This window comes from Enhydra lutris, unplaced genomic scaffold, assembly GCF_002288905.1.
Source record: "Enhydra lutris kenyoni isolate GAN:26980312 unplaced genomic scaffold, ASM228890v2 scaffoldscaffold59, whole genome shotgun sequence".
Taxonomy (NCBI): Eukaryota; Metazoa; Chordata; class Mammalia; order Carnivora; family Mustelidae; genus Enhydra; species Enhydra lutris.
In genome coordinates, this window is record NW_019154143.1 from 828,745 (window position 1) to 854,078 (window position 25,334).

Below are 25,334 nucleotides of genomic sequence, written 5' to 3' on the forward strand. Positions count from 1 at the left end.
CAAGGCTTTTCAGAAGGAATACATACATATGGTTTTTAAAGATGTTAAGATATAAAGCAAATTATTGAAACTTCATTGTATGCTATTTCTTAGCCTAAGTAAACTGTATTATTCACTTTTACTTTTCAAGTATTTCTCTGTTTGTGAGTTTGTGCTCAAATTCAAAGTGAGAAGATTGAATTGTCAAGTTTTCTTATACTTTACATTTTTGTAAAAGTGAGTGCTCTTTCCCTCCCATAGCAGACGACCAAGAAACAACTGAAAAGTGTCCAACCCAAATTAATATTTTGTGTATTTTTCTTTTTGAATATATTTTTGGTGATTTCAGTTTCAAAATTTCTTTTTTATCAGTTTCAAATTTGAGCCCTTTTTGAATTTTAGAGTACAAGGTTTCAAAATTAAGGTACATTTAAAATAATTTGTTTATTAGATATTCCTCCACGTGCAGATAAACCTGCTTAGATAAAACAGATTTATATTCCTTATCTATATCCTTTTGACAAATTGGAATTGAAAAATAATACAAAAATTAATTTTTGTTTACTATGTAGACTCAAATCATAGTATCTCCAGTTGTTGTTTCTATCTTTTTTCGTTTTAAGATTTTATTTATTTATTTGACAGAGAGAGAGAGAGAGACAGTGAAAGCAGGAACACAAACAACACAAACAGGGGATGGAAGAGGGAAAGCAGGCTTCCCACTGAGCAGGGAGCCCGATGTGGGGCTCGATCCTAGGACCCTGGGATCATGACCTGAGCCGAAAGCAGAAGCTTTAACCCACTGAGCCACCCAGGCGCCCCCCCAATCTTTTTTATTTCTAATGGTTAGGAAATGAGGGCCTAATTCTAGGTATATAATGTAAAAATCTTATAAGGCATCGTGAAAGTTCTAGCATTCATTTTCCTTGAAGATAATTCCAAAGTTTTCTTTTTGAATATATGTGCCATTACTGTTAGGTTTCCTTGTACAGATAAATGGATGCATGATGACTTAAAATTTTAAAAGATAAATTATTTTATTTTTAACACTTGAAAACTACTTTCATACCTTATCTACTTGATCAAATTGAGTTTATTCCTTTTTCTAATTTTTTTCTCAAGATTTCAATTGCATGTCTTAATCTTTTGTTCTTGGAACTCTGGAAAGTTCAGAAGAATTCACTCTGAGAATGTTGAGGTGACAGTAGTGCAGGCAGAAGCAAGAGTTTTAAAAAGTAGGCAAATTGTAGCTTAATAGTTCATAGAGAAGTATAGCTATAAAATTAAAAAATTAGGTAACTGAGTTCATCACTATTCCATATTACTTAACAATATTGGAGGCTAGGCATAGATTTGTTTCCTAACTAGAGAACTCCCTTATTTCAGAAGGAATTCTGTTGTAGTGACGTGCAGGGAGCACTTTTAAGGGGCCCTTTGGACCATGCATTTTTCTGTCCTGTCCTTGTTGCTGAATACTCCCACTACATTATGTTTGTGTCTTGAGTTTTCCAAGTGGTGATTCATTCTTGGTTTTGGACTGTCATCTTAGTTCATTTGTGAGAATGCTGTGCTCTTTAGGGATATAAACTACTCAGTCTCTTGGTGATTCTTTTTTCTCCTTTGTAAAAATAATGTAGGTGGATTAAAACATCCAAGACAGGGGCACCTGGGTGGCTCAATGGGTTAAGCCTCTGCCTTCGGCTCAGGTCATGGTCTCAGGGTCCTGGAATCTAACCCTGCATGGGGCTCTCTGCCAGGCAGGGAGCCTGCTTCCCCCGCCCCCGCTCTCTGCCTGCCTGCCTGCCTACTTGTGATCTCTGTCTGTCAAATACATAAATAAAATCTTTAAAAAAAAAAAAAATCCAAGACAAAGTCTACAAACTGGTGGCTTGTGGAGCCAGATCTGGTGAATGAATTTGTTTGGCTGTAATTGGCTTTACATTTCTCAATTAAGAGACTTTTATGCATAGTAACATGCCTGTGGTACAGCATTCAGAAGGTGTAAGGATGGACATGGATATTTAAAGGTAGTTTTAATTCCTGTTCCTCTTTGTACCATTCACCTAGTTACTTTCTTTGGAGATGTTCAGAACGACCGCATGTTTGTGAATCATTCCAGAGTTATTACTTATACATAGAAGCATAATAGTATATTTACCTTTTTGTTTTAAATCAAATGGTTGCAAACTATATACTTTGTTCTCTGTCTTTCCTTTTTTTCCCCCATTTAATCTATCTTGGGAATCATTCTATATCAATATACCTAGAACTATCTCCTTTGTAACAAAACATAACATTCCTTTGTATAGATACAGCCCACTATCTTTTGATTTTTCCTCTCTTTCCTTCCCCCCCGTTCCTGTCTTTCTTTCAGTCTTTTTTCCCCTTATGTCTCTCCTCCCCTTCCTGTCTTTTCAATTAAATAAGCCAATTCAAACAATAGTATCCTTCCATATTAGTATTCAGGGATTTTGAATAATTTATTTATTTTGCGTATTTTTTCCATGTGTACTTTAGAATTATGTGCTGTATTCTTTGCTTAGATTTTATTTTTTTCTTGGAAGTTTTATTCTAATCATCTTATTTTTGTTATTATAAATGGGATTGTTTTCTATCATTACATCTATTATTTATAGATCCTGGGTTTTAATTTATTATTTTTATATATAGCCTTTACTCAAATTCCTCTGTTTTTTGTAAGACTTTATAGTCAGTTTCTTTGGATTTTCCTGGTATCTACTCATATCATTTGCAAATGATAATTTTATTTTCTTTTTTCTGTTTTTAAACTTTTTTCTTTCTTGACTGATGACATTGGCCACTACCTTCAGGATATGGTTAAATATTTGTGGTAAAAAATGGCAGTCCTTTTTTGTTCCTAATTGTCCGTATTTCTTGGGTTTTTCTATTATTATACATGATGCTGACTTTGAATTGAATTTTTTGTATCTTATCATATTAAGGTAGTTGGCATAGTGTTTATTTCAAAATTAAAGAAAAAAAAGAGGGGCGCCTGGGTGGCTCAGTGGGTTAAGCCGCTGCCTTCGGCTCGGGTCATGATCTCGGGGTCCTGGGATCGAGCCCCCCATCGGGCTCTCTGCTCAGTGGAAGCCTGCTTCCTCCTCTCTCTCTGCCTGCCTCTCTGCCTGCTTGTGATCTCTCTCTGTCAAATAAATAAATAAAAATCTTTAAAAAAAAAAGATAAATTAAAAAAAAAAAAAAGATCTTATATTGACAGAACAGTTGCAAGGTTAATACACAGAATTTTTTCCTTCCTGAACCATTTGAGGGTAAGTTGCCAGCCAACCTGATAGGCTGTTGCCTCCCACCCAATACTTTAGTGTTTATTTCCTCTATACAAGTACTATCTTATGTAATCATATATAACCATCAAAATCAGGAAATTAACACTGATACATTACTACCATCTAATCTTCAGACTCCATTCATGTTTCATCACTTGTCTTAATAATATCCTTTTATAGCCAAATTCAGTTCACAATCTTGTATTACATTTGGTTTTCATGTCTTTTTAGGCTCCTTCAGTCTAAAACAGTCTTTCCTTGACTTTTATGACCTGACACTTAAACATTACAAGAAAGTTAATGTAAAATGTCCTTCAACTTGAATTTGCCTAATATTTCCTTATGATTGATTTCAGATTATGCATCTTTGGCAGAAAGAAGTATCACAGAGGTGTTCTGTGATCACCAAGAAAAAATCACTAATATTATTATTCTTTTTTATTTATCTTTCTAGGCAACTCCATCTTCTCTGTAATCTTTCTCTTAAACAGTTCTAGGTCTTTTGTTTTTATTAAATATTTAGCTAATCCAATATGTGAATTGGTAGAAGGATGGGGAAGCAAGTGTACTGGGAACACAAGGAGTTTTTAATCACAGTAAAGACTTTCCAGTATTATGGGCTGAAGTTTCACAATCATCCAGGAACCATGATGGTGGCAGAAAAACAAAACTAGCCAAAGGATATAGAGAGGAAGAAATTGGTCATTGATTTTATTATTACTTTGATTTTTATAATTATATGGCTAGGTTATTGTTTTTATTAAAGCCATTTTGAAGAGTATATAGAATTCTATGTCAAAGCATTGTTTGGTCAAAGAAGTTGGGCTATCATATCCTTTTGACAAGACTTTCATTTTTGTCAGCTTTTATTATTCCTTTTTTTTAGCAGGTGGATATGAGGCAGATGGGGATGAGGGATAGAGAGAGAGAGAGAGATTTTCTCTCCCTCTCTCTCTTTTAAAAGATTTTATTTATTTGGGAGAGAGAGAGAGAGTGAGAGAGAGAGCATGAGCAGAGAGGTGAGGGAGAAGCAGGCTTTCTGCTGAGCAGGAAGTCTGATGAGGGCCTCAGTCCCAGGACCCTGGGATCATGACTTGAGCCAAAGGCAGACGCTTAACTGACTGAGCTACCCAGGCCCCCCAGGGAGAGAGAATCTTAAGCAGGCTCCATGCCCAGCGCTGAGCCTGAGTTGGGGCTCGATCTCACAATCCTGAGATCATGACCTGAGCTGAAATCAAGAGTTGGAAGCTTAACTGACTGAGCCACCCAGGCACCCCTCATTTTTATCAGCTTTAAATGCAATGTATTATTATGCTTACATAAAATAATGAATCTCTTTGTAGAATACATAATTTCAAAGGTTTTATGATCATTAAGTTTGGGTAGTATAGATATTTGATGTCTTTTCATCTGTGATTGTTTTTGGAGTATTTTTAATTCTGTAAGAAAAAAATAACCTTTCTTTAATTGCAATTTTAAGAGCTTATTGAAATAAAAACAAAACCAGCACTACTTGTATCTTGAAAATTATAAGATCCTTAGTAAATTGGATTTTGTGTTCAATATGGTACTGAAAACATAGAAAGGAGTGTTATTCAAACTGAGTAGAAGTAAGTTTAGTGGTTCACTCACTAAACTTTAGTTGGACAATCCAGTTTCTTAAGGATGTGTTAAGGTCATCATTAAATATAAGTTCTCGCTCACTTAAATAGAAAGCACTGTGGAAATATAAATAATTGTTATCTGTGTTAACGTAATAGAAATGGAGGGGGAAAGCTTATGAGAATAGTGAAATTGATGGTTATCCTTGAGGGCCCTTCAGTCCTTTCTGCCCTATTCTTAGTGGTATTCTAGTGGTGTAACTCTAAAGGAGTTACTTTAACAAGTGAGTGTTTGTAACATAGTTTCAGTTCCTTAAGTGGAAGATACTATTTCAATTCTAAATGTCCTTTTAGATATTCAGGAAAGCCATTCTTGCTAGCTGTTTTTCTGAAGATGAAAATTTTATGGTTTGTTTACATATTAAAATGTAGGGTGTTTTCTTTAATTATTCCTTGAAGGGGCCAGGAACCTATAGAGGGCTGTGGTTTCTGATTTTCCTTTTTTGAACTTTTACTTTTTTCCTGCATATTAAATCTCCTAAAAGCGGGTGGGGTGAAAGGTGTGGATTGAGAGAAGGCAGCTGTTTATTGTTTGTGGGGGAGGTCCAGAGTAAAGTCTTTCAAAACAATCTTGAATCCGTCATAAGATTTACATATGTGGTGAAGTTCTGAGAACTGTTACTTTGCAGTGGTATTAGAGGAACTCAGGATTTTACCATTCCCTTTCCCCATCTTCACTTTTATAAAAGAGAAGCCCCCTCAATGCCACAAACACTTGAGCAGACTGTACTGTACCCTTTGCTTAATGTCTGCATTTATATTGGTTGTTTTAGATTATAGAATCTTAGAGGATACAGTCTACCTTGATCTGAAGTATCCCTGATCTGAAGTAAAATGCATATATTTTTTAAAGATTTTATGTATTTATTTGACAGATTACAGAGAGTAGGCAGAGAGGCAGTCAGAGAGAGGAGGAAGCAGGCTCCCTGCTGAGCAGAGAGCCCGATGTGGGGCTTGATCCCAGGACCCTGGGATCATGACCTGAGCCCAAGGCAGAGGGTTTAAGCCACTGAGCCACCCAGGTGCTCCTAAAATGCGTATTTAAAAAAAAAACAAACTTTTCCCCCCTTGCAATCAGTGCCGTTCTATATACTTACATACCTTGTCACCCATATGTAAAAGGAAGTGTATTTGCATCTAAGTATCCAGTCTCCCAAAGTTTCTGTCTTCAACTGGGTTAAAAAGTTTTTTAATTTGGTCTAATCTTAGCTTTGTCTTTCTTTTCCCCACTTAGGCCCAGATTGCTTTCCTTCAGGGGGAAAGAAAGGGTCAAGAAATTTTGAAGAAAGATCTTGTGAGGAGGATCAAAATGCTGGAGTACGCTCTTAAACAGGAAAGGTAATTCAGTGAAATGGAAGATGATGTTCTCTGTAAAGATTGGAGTAATTTTTCTGTCATTCCTAAAACAAATCCAAATTTTAATACTTAATACTTTTGAATTCAGGAAATAGTATCTGTATTACACATTTTAAAATGGTTATAATATGTTAATTTATTGTTCTTGTGATTGTTTAGTAATCACGACCAATAAATTGATTTATATGATTTATTTAAGAAATTTCACATTTTTCTTCTGTCCTGTCCTTTTTTAAGAAACTTATATGCTTTCTGAGCTGTCATTATCCATTTCTTTATGGAATTGAAATTGTTTTTGAGTTGTAAAGGAAATTTCTGTGATGCTTACTCCCTCATCAACTAATATTATTTAATTTGATATGTTTTCTTTGGGAAAAAATGTAGACTGTCTTGAGAACCTTTTTATCTTTTTCTAGACTTTTTTGGTATTTTGTTCCTTTGCTGTCAGCTATTCCTATCTCTCCGAAGTGAACCTTATCTTTCTGTGTTGCTGGTGTCTAAGATACTCTAGTAGCTAAGCTTGGATCACAAGTAAAGGACAGCAGGTCATAGATGAGAATTTTGGAAATTTTTTATATGAATTATGGTGGTCTTTGGAATTTTTTTTTTAAGATTTTATTTATTTATTTGACAGACAGAAATCACAAGTAGGCAGAGAGGCAGGCAGAGAGAGAGGAGGAAGCAGGCTCCCCACCGAGCAGAGAGCCCGATGCGGGGCTTGATCCCAGAATCCCGGGATCATGACCTGAGCTGAAGGCAGAGGCCTTAACCCACTGAGCCACCCAGGCGCCCCTGGAATTTTTGTTTTTACATAATTTTTTATTTCTGATAATTGAGTACTTGATAGGCAATATTGAAATTCTCTATTTTGCTTGTTTTGATCACATGCTTTTCTCCTTTCTTTGAAGTTAATGGATGGGCTGTTTGCAAAACTGCCATAAAATAGCATTTAACAGAAAATATCTGTGAATACTAAGAAGCAGATTAAACTTTATTAGAACCTTTACTTGGGATCTTTGAATGGCACAGGAAATTGAAAACAGGCTGACCTCTTGGTAAAAAATAGATGATTCTTTTTATTCCTTGAGAAGTTGATTGAAAGCTGTATTGGAGAGATGGTGGAGGGAGGGAAACTACATTTTTAAAAGCATGCAGTTTGGAAATATTTTAGGTTTTAAGCAATCTAATTATAGACATCATCGAAAAGAAAGTAATAACATTAATCCTGGCAACTGTTTATTAACTACTGTGTACCAGGCCCTAAGGTTTAAAAACGAAGTAACTTGAATAGAATTGCAAAGTTGTAGGAGAGCTGTGATTCAGATCCTCAGGTCTGTCTGATTCTGACATCTATACTCTTTACCAGTACATTATTCTATCTTTGTAATACAGAAGAATTAAAATATACCTATACTAAAGTAACTAGGCATGTTTGTGTGTGTGTGTGTGTGTGTGTGTGTGTGTGTGTGTGTGTATGAGTGTGTCCCTTATCATTAAACATTTCATTAATGTATCCATCCAACTTAAGTGCCGTGCTGGAGTTGAGTGTAAACATAGGCCACTGTCCTTATCCTTGAGGGCTCAGAGTAGCAAGAAACACACTTGTAAACCACAAAAGTGCAGTTCACTGTGATAGGTGCTATGGGAGATATCTGTACAGAGTACAGTGGGGTCACAAAGAAGGGAGTGGTTATTTGGATCTGGAAGGTGGAAGTAGAAGGAAGGATATAATTGGAGAGGAGCTGAGACTTCAACAGCATCATAAAAATGAGGCGTTTACAGATAGGCAAAGTTCAGGAGGTAGAGAGGATATATTTGACAGGGAACAGAGCAGTTTGGTGTGTTACAGAAATTTGCAGTCACTGTGTGGAGGGTAGGATGTAGTTGTGATTTGGTAAGTGATAATGGTAGACGTGGGCAAGAGCCAGGTCATGGAGAACTTAACTAAGGAGTTCAGACTTTTATCTTTTTATAATAGGGAACATTGAAAGTTTTTCAAAACATTTTAATCTAAGATTTCTCAAGCTAATAGTAGTTGTAAGAGCTACATGCCTTTTACCCGGATTCACCCAGTTGACACATTTTGCTGTATTAACTGCTATGTTCACTCTGTAGGCATGTTGCTTTTTTCCTGAATCATTTGCTACTTAGATGCAGACATTATACCCCTTTGCCCCTGTATACCTCAGTATATTTCTTCTAAGAGCAAGGAGATTCCCTTATATAATTATAACTCTTTATCAAATTAAGGAAATTTAATGTCGATATAGCACTATTATCTAATACAGCCCATATTCATATGTTCCAGTTATGATCTTAATAGCATTTTTTCCCCATGAAATGTCCCAGTAATGATTTTTATAGTACTTTTATAGTACTATATTTTATAGTACTTTTTTCCTGGTCCAGGATCCAGTCTAGGGATACATATTGTATTTAGTTGTCATGCAGTTGAAAGGAGCATGGAATAGTATGAAATAGATTTTGGAAAGATCACCACTCATTATGGGGGATGGACTGGAAAAATCTGTTAATAGAAGCAGGATGAGAAATTATAACATGGTAGCTGCTGGAATAGAGGAGGCTATGAAACATTTTTTTATTTTTTTAATTTTAATTTTATTTATTTACTTATTTGTGTTTTTTTAAAGATTTTTTTTTTATTTGTCAGAGAGAGAGAGCGAGCACAGGCAGACAGAGTAGCCCACAGCGGCAGAGGGAGAAGCAGGCTCCCTGCCAAGCAAGGAGCACGATGTGGGACTCGATCCCAGGACGCTGGGATCATGACCTGAGCCGAAGGCAGCTGCTTAACCAACTGAGCCACCCAGGCATCCCGCTATGAAACATTTTAAATAGAATCCATAAAAATTAGAGAGGATTGGGTATAGAGGTATAGAAGTTTCTGGCTTGAGTGAAAGTTTTATAAGTTATCAAATGAATTAAAGATTAAGAAGTAAGTGTTGAAAAACAGATATGGGAGTGGGACTGAGGACTAGAGGTATATACTTGGGAACCATAAATATTGTGGATAAAGTTATAGGAGTAGTTGAAGCAAGCAGAAGAAGTAATATGGGAGAAGAGAGAATCATCCGGAGCCACAGGAGATGGAAATGTTTGAGGCAGAGGGAGGAAGAGCCAGCAAAGGAATGGTTGAGAAGGAAGAGAGAGCAGTATAGTGGAAACAAGCTAAAGAAGGTGGGAGTTTGACAATTGCAGATGCCAAACAGACTCAAAGTAAGTAAACTGAAAGTAGTCATCTATATTTGCCAGGTAGGAGCTTGCTGGTCTTGCCAGAATAGTTTCAGTGAGGTAGCAGGAACATAAACCAGATCACAGGGGATTGAGGGCTGAGAAGGACAGATAAAGTAGAGACAGATACAGTCACTTACTTTTTTCAAGTAGTTTGACTTTGAAGAGCAGAAGAGATAACTGGCTGGGTCTAGGGAAGATTTTTTTTTTTTTTTTAACTAATGGAATTCTTGAGAGTAATCACTGATTTTTTATCTTTTGAAATTTACTGAATGATTTGAGATTATTCCTGATGTTATGGCACTATTTAAGTATAATAAGGAATAAAAAAGCATTTCTTTGTGGATTAGCGCTCTTGAACATATCAGTTCTTTAACTCTGAAGTTATTTTTCTAATGCTTTAATGCCAGGAATTTTAAAAAATTTTGGAGTTCTAGAACATTTCCATTCTTTTGATTCTGAAATTATTTTTTTAATACTTTAAGCCAAGAATTTTTAAGGTTTTTTTTATTGAGCATAATTTGAAACATAAATGTAGAAAGATTGATATCTTTTATATACACCTCCAAGCCTCAACAGTTAATGTTCCTGTCAGTCTTGCTTCATCTTTATCTATTTTAGAACAGCGAATTCTAGATATCTTGTCATTTACCCTGACAGAGCTAAGTATAAGGATCATGATTTAGAATTGCTGTGTTACAGATTTTCTAAGTAGTCCCACTTAAAAAGATCCAAAATTAAGTGAAACTGAATCTTTAACATTACAGAAAGATTACTCACCTAGTCAGGAATTTTTCAAGGCATTCCTTAAAGTGTGATGGAATATGCAAAATGAGCAAATTTACATCTTATTTTTCAAGAATACATAGTGTTTAAGATTTACTCAGGAACTTCTATACTGAAGAACCTTAAATACTATATAAGATACAATTCTGAAACATTCCATTTTTCCCATTTCTCTCTTTCATCTGCACTACTGTAAAAACTAAAAAAAGTCCTCCTTGCCTCTCATGTTTCCATATTCTAATTCATCTTCCACATTTATAGGATTCATTTTCTTGAAATACAGGTGTTATATCCCTGCTTAAAAATATCTAGCTAATTTCAAAAATCTTAGTAAAACCTCTTACAGCCAGGGCCCTTCCTAGTTCCGTATACACGTGTGCGTGCACACACGTGTGTGCACGCACGTACACACACACTTTCTTTTTTTTGGACCCATGATGTATTTTTCCCCCCACTTTTTCTATTGACAGAAATACTCTTCATCAATCCATTTGTCTGATTGGAAATGGTTTTTTGAGGTTTAGGTAAAATCTCATATGTTATCTTTTTTTTGGTAGTTCTCCTTGACACCACCTTTGACAGAATTAGATAACCTGTTATCTGAATCCCTATAACATATGATAAAACTCATAACTCTTATCACAGTATGCTGTTGTTACTCAATTTCTATCTCTTAGGCATCTCCTTGCCTCCACCTTTAATCAACTATAAATTGCAGGTTATTCCCAGCAGCCAGTACTGTGCCTGAGATGTCAAAAGAATTCAGAAACAGTTCCTTGATTTAATAAAATTATTTTTAGCATCAACATTTAAAATATGATTGGGATGCTATGTTATATTCCTACCACATTATTTATAATAAGAGACTTGGAAACAAAACTATAATGGAACTTCTTTATTATTACACAACTTTTATGCTCTTTTATCCAATAAAGGCCAGTTGGGAGGCCAAGCTATGTATTAGACATAGAGTTCATAGGCATGAGCTCTGCTATTTATTTTACAGTCACATTTAGACAAAAAGATAAGGGAGTAAGATTGTGGTAGGTAACATTGTGAGATGAAGTATTAAAACCATGGGAAACAGGGCGCTTGGGTGGCTCAGTCATTAAGCATCTGCCTTCGGCTCAGGTCATGATCCCAGGGTCCTGGGATTGAGTCCCATATTGGGCTCCCTGCTTTGTGGGAAGCCTGCTTCTCTCTCTCTTACTCACCCTGCTTGTGTTCCCTCTCTCACCGTGTCTCTCTCTGTCAAATAAATAAAATCTTAAAAAAAAATAAAACTATGGGAAACAATATGAGTGAGAAAAGTATTTGGCATGTTGGCTTCAAAAGGAATGTTACTAAGTTGAGAAAGTTTCTGTGAGTAAATTATTTTTCAGTGAATTTAACAGTTTAGCAGGGAGACCCTGCTTTAAGGGAATGCAGCCAGTGGTAAACACAACAGTTCTTTACTTACTTTGTCTGTGTCTATTTTTTTAATGAACTGTTAGTTCATAGTATGTTATTTTTATTACATACATTGTAAAGAATATTTTCTCTTCCCCTTTTATATAAACTCTGTTGCAGTTTTTCCCAAGACCACTAGAATGCGCTATAGTGCAGTGTTTCGTGTGTAGAAATGTTTTTTCCTATACACACAAATACACGCACACACATTCATGTGTGTGTGTGTGTGTGTGTATACATATACATATATAAACTCCATAATATTTTATTGCTACTTTGATTCCATCCTCACACCAGTTACTTTCAATTGCTATTTGACTTTTAGGAGGTATTATAACTTTGTGTCATGGTAGATGAAAAATCTGAAGATTGACAATTACATTAAGAACCTTGTTTACTTTTTGGTAACTAAGTAAAATTAAGTGGCTATATTCTCTAATAATCAACATTATTACAAATACGTCGAAATAGGCTAGGAAATGTTTGATCTGATTATGAAATCTTTGTGATTAACATTGGGAATAGAGAAAAAGATATTCTAGTTAATTTGGAACAAAAGTATTTATTAAAATTTTTTTAAAAAGAAGAAATATATGCACGTTGTTAATTAGCCAAATAACACGGTATGATCTCCCTTATGCATTGCATTCCCTTACCAAAGGAAATCTTGCTAATATCTTATGCATCATGTATTTTTCCAGAAATCTTCTATGCATATGAAGTATACATATATATACATACATATATATAAAACACGTATATAAAATAAATATTCTTTTTTACTTTTAACCATAAGAGACTCTTAATCTCATGAAACAAACTGAGGGTTGCTGGGGTGTGGGGGAGAGGGATAGGGTGGCTGGGTTATGGACATTGGGGAAGGTATGTGCTATGGTGAGTGCTGTGAAATGTGTAAGCCTGATGTTTCACAGACCTGTATCCCTGGGGCAAATAATACATTATATGTTAATAAAATTTTTTTTCAAAAATTCTTTTTTATTTTTAATAGGTACGTATTATTACAAAACATTTCGTACATATGCAAAACGTAAAAAGACTAATATATAATATACTCATATACTTGCTACCTACCTTAAATAGAACACAGCTGTCTGTAATTTTCATAGGTTTTCTTAAGATTCTCCTCTATATAAACTTTGATTTTTCTGTTATAGCTACAAAATAATATGAATTCCAGTACTTTGCCCATTTGACCAAAGAATTTCCATTTCATTTATACCTTTTTTGAAATACAAAAACTTACTTATGTTACATGCTCAATTAGTTTTTTATAAAAAAAATTAACTTGAAATTTGGGTATATTATCCCCTCATTCCTTCTTTATCACTTTATTACTTTGGTTTTTCAAATTATTATTATTGTTGTTGTTGTTATCCTAACCTTATTACATTTAATATTTATTATAAAAGGCCTCAATATTTTAGGGAAGCAAATCAGTCAAAATACATAAATACATTATGTAAGTATAACCATTTTTGGTTGACCTTTAAAATTTTTACTTTATCTGGATTACTTTTCTGGTCTCAGATGGTTAAATCTGAAATGGTGAACTCAGGTTAGCCAGAAATAATTATATTTAGCTAGTTTTAAAAGGGAAATAGATACGAATTTCTGTTCATAGTTCTTCCTGAAAAGGCAAAGGATATCTTGACTATTAAAAAAAAATTTGTTCATTCCTGTTGAAATATCTTTTTTTTTTTTTTAAGATTTTATTTATTTATTTGACAGACACAGATCACAAGCAGGCAGAGAGGCAGGCAGAGAGAGAGGGAGAAGCAGGCTTCCCGCTGAGCGGAGAACCCGATGAGGGGCTCGATCCCAGGACCCTGGGACCATGACCCGAGCTGAAGGCAGAGGCTTTAACCCACTGAGCCACCCAGGTGCCCCTCCTGTTGAAATATCTTATTCAACACTGGTGGTTAGGGCTGATTCCCCCTCCCTCCTTTGGATTGTTTACTGTAATGCATACTTGATAAATCATAATTGCCTGACAAGGCACAGAGTATTATAGATTACTTAAAACTTTTTTTGAGTATAGTTGATACACAATGTTACATTAGTTTCGGGTGTCTAACACAGTGATTCAGTATCTCTATATGTTATGCTATGTTTGCCATAAATGTAGCTACCATGTGTCACCATACAGTGCTATTACAATATCATCGACTGTATTCCTTGTGCTGTACCTTTTATTCCTGTGACTTATTCATTCCATAACTCAAGCCTTTATCTCCCAGTCCCTTCCCCCATTTTGCCCATTCCCCTACCACCCTTACCTCTGGTAATTCTCTGTTCTGATTCTGCTTTTTGTTTGTTTATTCTTTTTTTTTTTTTTTTTTTTTTTTAGATTCTACATATGAGTGAAACCACTTGGTATTTGTCTTTCTTAATCTTATTTCACTTAGCATGATACCCTCTGGATCCATCCATGTTGTCACAAATAGCAGGATCTCACTCTTTTGTTATGGCTGCATAATATTCCATTGTATGTACAGATCATTAGATGAGTTTTCTTTTTATAAATACATCAATGAGAAAGGTTAGTCTTCTACAAGTTTATTTCATAATCCAAATTTATTTACTGCTTTTGACAGTAGAATTGTACTTTCGCAATCATCAAGGAAATTTGAATACTATAGAAAGCAGAATGTGATATGTAATTATAGAAAGATTTATAATTCCCAGTGTTATTCTTTTATTTGTTATAATGACACTTAATGGTATAACAATAAAAAAAATAATAATGATGACCACTTTGACACCGTGGAAAGGCTGTTTTGAAAGGTAACCAGGACTAATGTATACTGATGACTACTCCTGTTACATATCCTCAAGTTCATTTAAATATGTTTAAGATGGTTTGTATTTTCTTATTTCTTTGTTAGAGCCAAATATCACAAGTTGAAATATGGAACAGAATTGAATCAGGGAGATATGAAGCCACCAAGCTATGATTCTGGTAAGCTAATTTTAAGGGAAGTTCAAATGATTAAAAAGAAGTTGACATCTAATATTTGTAGAAGCAATATTTTTAACTGCAAATTAATTTCTAATTATTTGTATATTAGTGATTTTTTCTGACCTACTTTATTAGCGCTAATCATTTAGTGTTGTTTAGGTGATTTTCCATTACCTTCCTTTCTTTTTCCTCTTCCCCTTTCTTTTAGTTTCCCATTTTCTTCTTATGTTCTACACTTCCTGGAAGGATCAGAATTCATGGGGTAACACACTAACATAACTGTGTCTTGCTGGGTTTCCCAGTATTAATGGGAACTTCAAGATGTGCAGTACAAAGCACATGATGCCCTTGAAATCCCGAGAGAAAGAGAAGGAATGAGAGTTCAGAGATACTTTCTCAAGTACAGGGAATTCCTAATCCCTTCAACCTAATCCCTCAGTTGCAGGTGCAAAATTATTCTTGGATTTTCTTATGCACAGAAGATTCTGCAGTCAGACCATCTTTTAACAGCTGAAACATTTATTATCTTTTTGTGTTATTTCTTCTTTTTTTTCTCCTACCTTCCTCTTCCTCCCTACAAAAATAGCACTTTGTAAACAATCAGATATTAAGGGTATAGATTTAATTGACTTATTAGTAGGGATAACAGTAAGAAAACTTGTTCAAAAGTTATGTTTCAAATGAGTATGTTTTGACATATTTCAGATTAAATTTCTGGATCAAATATCTGAAGATATCAATTATTGTTTCTATCATTGGCTAAAGTATATGCCTTTTACTAGGGGTTTTATGTATGTAAACCTTAATTCTTAAAATAGTTGCTCATAAAGATGATATTGTTCCAGAGAAGTGGAGAAACTTGCATAAGATCACACAACTATTAAGTAATGGGAATATAGATCTGAGCCCAGGTATAACGACTCCCAACATTCATATATATATATATTTTTTTATTTTATTTATTTATTTATTTATTTATTTATTTTTTAAATTTTATTTTTTATAAACATATAATATCTTTTTATCCCCAGGGGTACAGGTCTGTGAATCGCCAGGTTTACACACTTCACAGATATATATTTTTAAAGTTTGTTTGTTTGTTTTATATAATCTCTACACCAGGGTGGGACTCGAACTCATAACCCTAAGATCAAGAGTCACATGCTCTTCTGACTGAGCCAGCCAGCTGTCCCCAACCTATAAAGTCCAAAATTCATATTAATCCCATTTTACCACACTGCTTCTGTATCTGACAATGTATGAAAAAAACCTTATAAAGTAAGTTCTGAATGTGCTGCTAACTAAGTTCAATTCAGTGTGGTAATGTTCACACATTTCCCCAGCTGAATAATGAATCCTTGAGATTTAGAGCAGTAACAGTTGATCATCGGCCTATTTTTTCTTTGTTTTTTAAATTGTTCTGTCTTACTTTGATGTCTCTCCTTTTGACTTGAGATGCACTTAAATGTATTAAGTTTAAACTATTTGTTAAAGGCTGTCCTAAAAGTATCTTGTCTGATTCATAGAAATGATTTACTCAGAACTTCTATATAAAAAAAGTTTGTTTCCTTATTTTTCGATATTATTTTAGGAGTATAAAAGTCTAGTTGCAACATATGCAAAATGTTTATGTTTATAAGTAAATAGTGTGGTTCTAGAAAAAGTTTGACTCTTATGCATGTAAGTTCATCTCTGCCCTGATACTTTAAATACTTGTGGTATTACTTAATCTTTCGGGGATTGCTCTGCTGCTTATCTGAAACTGGGAAAATAGTGGAAATAATTCACAACTTTCAGGTTTATTTTCTTAGTGTACAACACTGGTTAGTACCTAGTATGCTTCCATCTATTGATCTTTCACTGTTTATTTAAAAATACTAAATATGGGGCACCTGGGTGGCTCAGTGGGTTAAAGCCTCTGCCTTCGGCTCAGGTCATGATCCCAGGGTCCTGGGATCAAGCCCCGCATCAGGCTCTCTGCTCAGCGGGGATCCTGCTTCCTCCTCTCTCTCTGCCTGCTTCTCTGCTTACTTGTGATCTCTGTCTGTCAAATAAATAAATAAAATCTTTAAATAAATAAATAAAAATAAAAATACTAAATATGTAATGCTTGTCAGACCTAGCATCAAACTCAGTGAAAAAGATAGCAATACCCTATTGAATTTTTACAGTGAAGGTTAAAAAAAAAAAGTGATTACAGTAAAATGACATGTATAATGGGGAAGATAATAGGTGTTATGGAGCACAATATCTGGTCCTAAGTAGTCACATGGTGTTTAAAGTTAACATCTGAAGGACAATTAAGAATTGGCCAGGGAAAATGAACTTACCAAATATTTGCTGAATGAGAGGTGGGAGGAAGGCAGAGGGAAGAATCTGGCCCATTTGAGAAATAAAATAACTGGCTAGTAAAGAAAGGGAGGGAAGGAGTATTTCTAGATGCAGCAGGGGAAGGGGGCAAGGCAGATTATAAAGTATCTTACAGGGGTCTTGTGAAATATTTTAAGGAATTTGCATTTCATCCTAAGAGTTTTAAGGTATTTGAAGGATCAGCTTTCTCGTAGGTCCCACAGGCAGCCGTGTAGCAGGTGGGTCAGAGAGCAGCTGGGTTGGTGATGGGGAGACTGGTGAGACGTCTGTTGCTGCCTCCTGGCTACATGAAGAAGGGTGCCTTGACAGGGCACTGACTGGATGTCAAGAGACCGGAGGGGAGGGGGGTGTTGTGTTGAGAGAATATTTCCGGAGTAGAATCTGCAGGAATGAGTTCCAGTTTTGACGTAGGGGATAAAAAAAGGGGGACATTCAAAGATGACCCCCACACTTCTAGTTCCCAAAACTAGATCGGAAGTAGATTTGGAAGATTGAAAGATAAATCACTTTTGGATTTATTAGTTAGGCAGTCAAGTGAAGATGGCTGGTAGATGCTGGCTCTGTGGGTCTCAGGCTCAAACTGAAAGTATGGGTTTGATGTATACATTTGAGAGGCGTCAGTACATGGTCCCAAAGGCACTTAGGTCATTGGAGAGGAGGAAGAGGCGCCTCCCCCGAGACCCCCCAACTCCAGACTATTCAGAGTGAGAGGAGGACCTGGATTGGAGCCCTGAGGACTGGTAGAAGATTAGAAAGTGGAAAAGGAAATAATAAGAATTATCTTAATGGTAGGATGGAAACCAGGAGAAGAGAGGAATTCCAGAAGTAAGGACTCTAAAGCACTATGACTAATAACCAGAGGTTCTAAAGAGTAGCTTTAAGATTTAGTGATACATGGGTCATTACTATGGGCAGTTCTGGAGAAAAGGGTAGAAACAAAGATATGAGTAGAATTTGAAGACTAAGCCGCAGTTATCTTTTCAGGAAGCTTAGATTGTGAAGGTGAAAGAGAGGGATAGCTTAAAGGGTACATGGGGGTCAAGGAAAGTGTGTGTGTGGGGGGGAGGGGAGATGTGTTTCTTAGACTCCTCTAAGAAAATAAGTCCTCTAAGCAAATAAAAATGAAAGAGAAAAGATACTCAGAATAGGAAGGACAGAGAATGGTGGGAGGAGCATGTCTTTTATTGTTCTCAAGAAAGAATATAAACATTAGGTGATGGATTTGTAGGTTTGGGCTTCACTTTGGTGGTGAGTATTCAATGTGATAGCTTTATGTGCGAGACTGGATTACCTGCTTAGAGTGTATGACAGGTTTAAGAAAAGTAGAGAAGTTTAAAATAAGAGCAGGAGAGCAAACTGATCACAAACAGTAGGATTGGGAAAAGCTAAGGGTCGAGTTGAGGAGTGTGATCATGAGTTCATATAGATGCATTGGTTTGCACCCTTGACAGCTTGGGTAAAAATTCTTGAATTCATGGAGAGACCAGACGGACAAGAAATTTGAGGATATAGACTAAAGAATAGTTGAAGTGGTAGACTGTGAACTGAAACTCGAAAGGAAAGGAAGTGAGGACAAAAGGAGGCTAATGGGTAAAAGTGAGGGGATAGGCTGTGGTCTGGAGCAGGCCAGCAGACTTTTCCTGTAAAGGGCCAGATAGCACTATTTGTGCTTTTTAGGCCATATGTGCTCTGTTGCAGCTACTCAACTCTGACATCCTAACATGAAAGTAGCCACAACACATAAGTGAATGACTATGGCAGGCCACATTTGACTTGCAGCTTGTAATTTGCTGGCCCCCGGTCTAAGTCCCAGCTAAGGAAGGACTGGTGAGGTGGGAATATGAGCCTGCAGAAAACGCTCAGAGAAGGAGTTTGTATCTGTGCCTGTTCTTCATGGTGACAGGATCTAAGGTATGACAGCTAGAGAGGGTGGTGGCTGCGGGGAGGCTGAAGTGGATCACCCACATGAATATTAACTTTGCTCCAGATGAGGTAAACGTTTGGTTGCAGAGGAAGCATGTAAGCCTGGTTCCAAGCGTTATTGAGGGATTTGTGGGTGGCAGTGATGAGGACAGTGACTAGGAGAGGGTAGAAGATGTTGTATCCAAGCAGGGTAAACTTTAAAGAAGCAGGAATTCTTCTAGTCTTTGCTCTTTTATCCATTTACAGTATTTCTTTTTAAACTGACAATCCAGTCATTTTCTGAGACAATTTTCACAATAAAATTAATTTCCCTTCTAACTTTTTCTCCCCCCTCTACCCTAGGAAATTTTACCCCAGGTTATGTTAAAATCTATTTATCTTCCATATTTTAGCTTCTTTTATTTAATATTAGAAGCCAAGTACATATTAAAAATGAGTATTTTTATCCAGAGTGACAAATTGTCTTTTAATTAAGATGTTTAGACCATTTACATTTCATGTGACTATTTATATAGTTAGATTTAAAGCTACCCATCTTGCTGTTTGTTTTCTGTTTGTTCAGTCTGTTCTTTGATACCTTTTCCTCTCCTGGATTTCTTTGGGATAATATAGTTATTTTATTTATTTATTTTTTTATTCTATTTTATCTCTTGCTGACTTACTAGCTGTAACTCTTTGCTATTTCGGTTGGTTGCCTTAGGGTTTACAGTATACTTTTTTTTTAACTTGGCACAGCGTGTCTTTAAGTGACAATATACCACTTCTTATAGTATGAGAGCCTTGTAAATATGGATTTCCATCTCTCTTTGGCAGTTGTTTTCACATCATTTTGCTTCTAAGATGTCGTAAGTCACACACTACATTATTATTATTATTTTTTAAAGATTTTATTTATTTATTTCTCAGAGTGAACACAGGCAGACAGAGTGGCAGGCAGAGGCAGAGGGAGAAGCAGGCTCCCCGCCGAGCAAGGAGCCTGATGCGGGACTCAATCCCAGGACGCTGGGATCATGACCTGAGCCGAAGGCAGCTGCTTAACCAACTGAGCCACCCAGGCGTCCCTACATTATTATTTTTGTTAAGCAGTCAATTCTCTTAAAGAGATTTAAACAATCTAAACAGTATATATTTCCAGTGCTCATCATTCTTTGTATGGATCTATATTTTCTGGTGTCACAGTCCATCTACCTCAAGGACTTTTATATATCCTATAATACGGGCTGCTGCCGGTGAATTCTTTCAGCCTTTGTGTGTCTGAAAGTCTTTCTTTTGCTTGCTTCCATCATTTCTGATGAGAGATCTTCTATTAAGCTTCTCTCTGTTCTTTTGTATGAAAAACATGACGTATTTCTCTGGCACTTTTAAGATTTTTCATTTTGTCATTGGTTTTAAGCAATTTCATGATCGTGTGTTTTGGTGTAGTTCCCAGGTGTCCCCCTTTCCAGTGTTTCTTGTGCTTGGGGTTCATTGAGTCTCTTAGATCTGTGGATTTATAGTTTTCATGAATTACTGAACTTTTCAGCCATTATTTCCTCAGATACTGTTTTTGTATGCCACAATCTAGAAACTCTGTCAAGGTGGTAAGCTGGAATAATCAGTGTGCTGTGTGCTTCCTTTCTCTCAGGGATCATTGTCCTTTGTTGCCTGACATCAGGTCTTAACCATGATTTCATCTATTTTGTTTTATAGTTGTTTCAAGCAGAAGGGTGAATTGGATCCCTGTTACTTCCAATTTGACTGGAAGTATCAGTCAACGACTTTTATATTACCAAGCAGTTCAACTCTTACCACTTTAAAATCCTCCCTTTTGTTTGATGTCATTTTTTTTAACTTGATAAAGTGAGAGTGAATCTGATAGTTGCTTGAGAGAACTGTGAATTTTAGCTTGGAAAAGGAAATGCGGGGAAAATCAAGTTCACATGTACAAGAGTTTTTTTTTCTCTTAACTTTAGACTTTTTTAAAAAAACATGTTACCCAGGGAGTCAGATTTTATCTCAATGCATGAATACACTTTTCAAGAGGGCGAAGATGCATTCTTATTTGATTAGGCTTAATTTATTTTTTATTAAGATAGCATTCACATAAGTAAAATTCACATTTTTAGTGTTTTCACAAAAACATATAGTCCTGTTACTACTACCCTTTGTAGTCAGCCCCTTTGCCACCAGTCTAATCCCGTGGCAGCCACTCATCTGTTTTATGTTCTTATAGTTTTGCCTTTTCTAGAAGGTCATATGAATTCCAGAACCATGCAGAATATAGCCTTCTGCTTCTAGCTTTGCTCACTTAGCATAATGCATTTGAGATTCGTTCCTGTTGCTGCGTATCTGTAGATAATTCCTTGTAAATAGTATTCCATTGAGTGTATGTATGTGTTGTACTCTGGTAACATCACTAGCTGTCAAAGTAGGCACAGGCAGTGGAGTCCTTCTGAGGGTGCCTTAGAGAGGCCTATACTGATGGGAAATTAGATGACCTCAAAAGTTCCTTCACATATGAAATTTTTAGTCTTTTGGAATGCCACTATAAGTATTACTTGGCAAGTATAGCTTACTTGACTTAAGATATATTAGAACATACCATAGTATATTCCTGAATATGTGGAACCATTTGTGAACCATAGTTCTTGAATTTGTGGGTCAGTGGAAACAAGATGTGTGTTGTTTTTCCTTAGTACGGGGACATTATTTTTGCCCTTTTTTAAAAAGTATACCCTCTGAGGTCATCCCAAAGTAATCTACCTTTTTGAGGTAACTTAATCTTCCTGCTGCAGTCTGGTCTACTGCTGTTTCTTTTGATTTTCTTTCTTTCTTTTTTTTTTTTTTATTTTTATTTTAGTCACTGTACAGTTTTTCTTTATTTTTTGACGTAGTTTTCCATTTTTCTTTTTTTGCTTTTAACCCCCGGTGCTCATTGCAATACGTGCCCTCCTTAATACCCATCACTAGGTCAACCCCTCCCCCCACCCCTCTCTCCTCTGAAACTCTCAGTCTGTTTTCTGGAGTCCACAGTCTCTCGTGGTTCATCTCCACCTCCAACCACTCCCCCCCTTTATTTTTCCCTTCCTTCTCTGAATGTTTCTTTGGTATGTCACAGAGCTTGGCCTGATTATTTTAGGAGGAAAATTGAAAATGGAAAATCTAATTCTTATTTATATATTTATTTAATTTTTTATCATTGTAGTGATAGCATGTAGAGGGAAACGTGAGCTCTGGACTCAGACGTGATTTCGGCACTTAATTGGAAATCATACAGTTAACTTGTAAAACTCATCTTTTTCATCTTTAAAATGGGGATAGTAATAACACCTATCTTTTCAGGTTGTAAAGATTAAAGGAGATAATGAATGTGTTTTTAACACAGCATCTGGAACATAGTAAATGCTTAACATCAAATATCATAAAATAAATTTTCTCAGTCTCTCTTACATCTCCAGTGAATAAAACCCTGTAAAAGATAACAGTTTCTTACAGTTTAATCGAGGGCTGATAGAAAGTGAGAATTTTTTGTATTTTTAAAGTTGAGTCAGAGTATAGTTTGGAAATTCTGTAGTCCAGATTTATCACAGAAGGCTCTTTTTATTTTACTATCTTCTTGAAAGCGTTCACTTCCTACTGAATGATGAATTTAAGCTTTATAAGACTCAGGTGGTTTTCATTGAAAGGATGTCTTCAAAAGAATATTTGAAGTTTTCATTTAATAACTAGTGAAGGAAATAGATTTGGAGTGAAATTATTTTTTCCCTGTCTGCTCTTTACCAGACTAGCTATTCTATCATCATTCCTGAATGCTTTGTTCTAGCTCTGATGTGGTGCTCCATAATACTTTCATTTGACTCTCGAAAATTCTCAGGCTAGTAGAGATTGGGAAAATGTCTTTATTTTAGTTCTGCTAACGCTCAGGGGAGTCTAGTAGCAATAATGAATTGATACTATTTTTGTTAAGGAAATTAGTTTAAAAATATATATTGTCCTAAAACATACCTTACAGTGTAGTTTTGCATATTCTTAATCTTATAAATTTATATTGGGCATATTTTATGAATTGAGATGCCTCTAATGAATGAAACAAGGCACTTTTATTATGATTTAATGTTTTCCAGATGAAGGTAATGAAACAGAGGTACAGCCACAGCAAAACAGCCAGTTAATGTGGAAACAAGGTCGACAACTACTCAGACAGTAAGTATCCTGTGGTCAAACAGAAAAAAGTATGTTTTCATCAGGATATATATGTATTTTTTTTTGCATTTTCAATTCAGTAATTTTATCTCTTATTATTAGACTGCTGCTATGAAAAAGCTTAATTGAATTTTTGTTCCTTTTTCATAGTAAGCATTTATTCCCCCTGCAGTAGATTTTATTTTTCATTAAATATTAATAAGAATTACCAAGAATAAATTCTTTTATAATTTTAACTTAGAGTATACCTTTAAGCTTCAAAATTTTAATATACACTTATATTTACATTTGAAAGAATTCTAGGGGCACCTTGGTGGCTCAGTTGGTTAAGTGCCTGCTTCCAGCTCAGATCATGATCCCAGGATTCTGGGATTGATGGAGCCCCTTGTTGCGTTACCTCCTCAGCAGAGAGCCTGCTTCTCCCTCTACCTTCCCTTCCCCTCCTTCTGCTTTCTCTCTCTCTTTCAAATAAATAAATAAAATTGTTACTTTTTGCATCTTTTATACCCAAATATACATTATGTCTTGATTTAAATCTAATCTATATTTAGATGTATTTTGTGTTGTTTTTAAACTTCCTATTTTAAATAGATTGAAGAACTTTCTAAATTTCCTTAATTTGCACTAACATATACTTTCTCCTATAAAATGTGTATTTGAGACTTTAAAGAGGGAACAAAGTTGGAATGAGGTTCAGATGTCAGATGGTAGGCTATAAGCCACTTAACCAGCTCACTGCCATTGCCTTGCATATCACATTTGAAATTAGTATTCTGATTTGTGGTTCATTAAAGTGAAATTTACTTACATGTTTTTGAGTTTCCTGTGAGTAGTCTACACTAATGGTTTCCAGAGTGGATTTGTGCTAGCCATTCCTTTGGACTAAAGGGAAAAGAATATTAAAATGTCTCCTTTTATGTATTTGGTATCTATTTAATGTTAGAAAAAAAATGAGAATTCACTAACATTTAATAAGTGGTTTTCATAGTGCCCTCACCTTGTTCTTAAATATGATGAATACATTTTTCTTTCATAAATGTGTTTTTAAAGTGCTCATTTGCTTTTTTATGAGAAGTAGTTATCGTAGTAAACTTTCTGAGAGATAATTTCAAAAACTTTAAAAGACTCGTGATCTGCCCCTTTTAAGATGACATTTTATCAATGAATAAGGAAGTAGCTACATAGTAAAGCCAACTTACCTATGGAAAGAGCAGTCTTTGAAACGGTTACCTGTAATGCGATTTTGTTGCCAGAGAAAGGTATGTATCAAATATTTAGAACAGAAAAACATAGCACCTTTCTGTTGGTTTTTAAGAAGAGCTGATTAAATTCAAGAAAGTTAAACATTTATTATCCTACATTTTAATCAAAACCTTTCTGTAAATATCGGATAGTATTGAAAAATGAGTATCTTGATTTGGTAAGTTATATTTACTTCATTTTGGCCACATATCTTTGTGAAATATGTCTTTGAGCTATAATCTATTAATACCAGATCTTGAAATAAACTGACCTAAGACTGGTTATCTTATCCACCTTTGTTTTCTCTTTAATTTCAGAGACTTGCTGCTTACTTACAGGTTCATGCCTAATATTTGTCTGTCACATTTGTTAATGACATTAGTAATGACATTTGCCTTTTTCATATTCCTTTTGGTCTTTTTTGGACATCTTTGTTGTTAATGGATATCAAATGCCTTCTGTATGCCACCCACTGTACTAGGTGTGTCGCTTTTAGAGGGAAGAAAACAGAGGTTCAGGAAAATTAAAGTCACACAGGAAGAAAGCGGCAGAAATGGGCTTTAGACCCAGATCTAGTTCTCAGTACAAACCTATTCTCTTTTTCTGTGCTGCTGCCTCTCTGTAACACACACCCCCACGTGCACACAGGCATCCCACATCCACAGTTGAATTGTGGGCTATTTTTATTTTAGAGTTGTCTCAGGATAAATGCTTTCTTTCTGTAGAAATGACTCTTTGGAATATGCTCTTCCTGTATGTCATGGAGGAAACCAAATAAGCTAGAAATATCCTCTGTAGATCTCAAACACTTGATTCGATAACACTTTATATCAGAAAAGTAAAACAAAACAA

The 25,334-nt window shown here is 35.4% G+C and overlaps 1 protein-coding gene across 2 annotated transcripts in view; it reads left to right on the plus strand.

Annotated features, from left to right (window-relative positions):
• LOC111158480 (striatin) overlaps nucleotides 1-25,334 on the plus strand; it is a 100,516-nt gene that overhangs the window by 31,589 nt on the left and 43,593 nt on the right. For both annotated transcript variants that reach the window (XM_022520522.1, XM_022520523.1), the window contains exons 2-4: nucleotides 6,180-6,283; nucleotides 14,692-14,765; nucleotides 23,162-23,240. In XM_022520522.1, coding sequence (XP_022376230.1) covers nucleotides 6,180-6,283; nucleotides 14,692-14,765; nucleotides 23,162-23,240 — 257 coding nt within the window. The remainder of the gene's footprint in view (nucleotides 1-6,179; nucleotides 6,284-14,691; nucleotides 14,766-23,161; nucleotides 23,241-25,334) is intronic.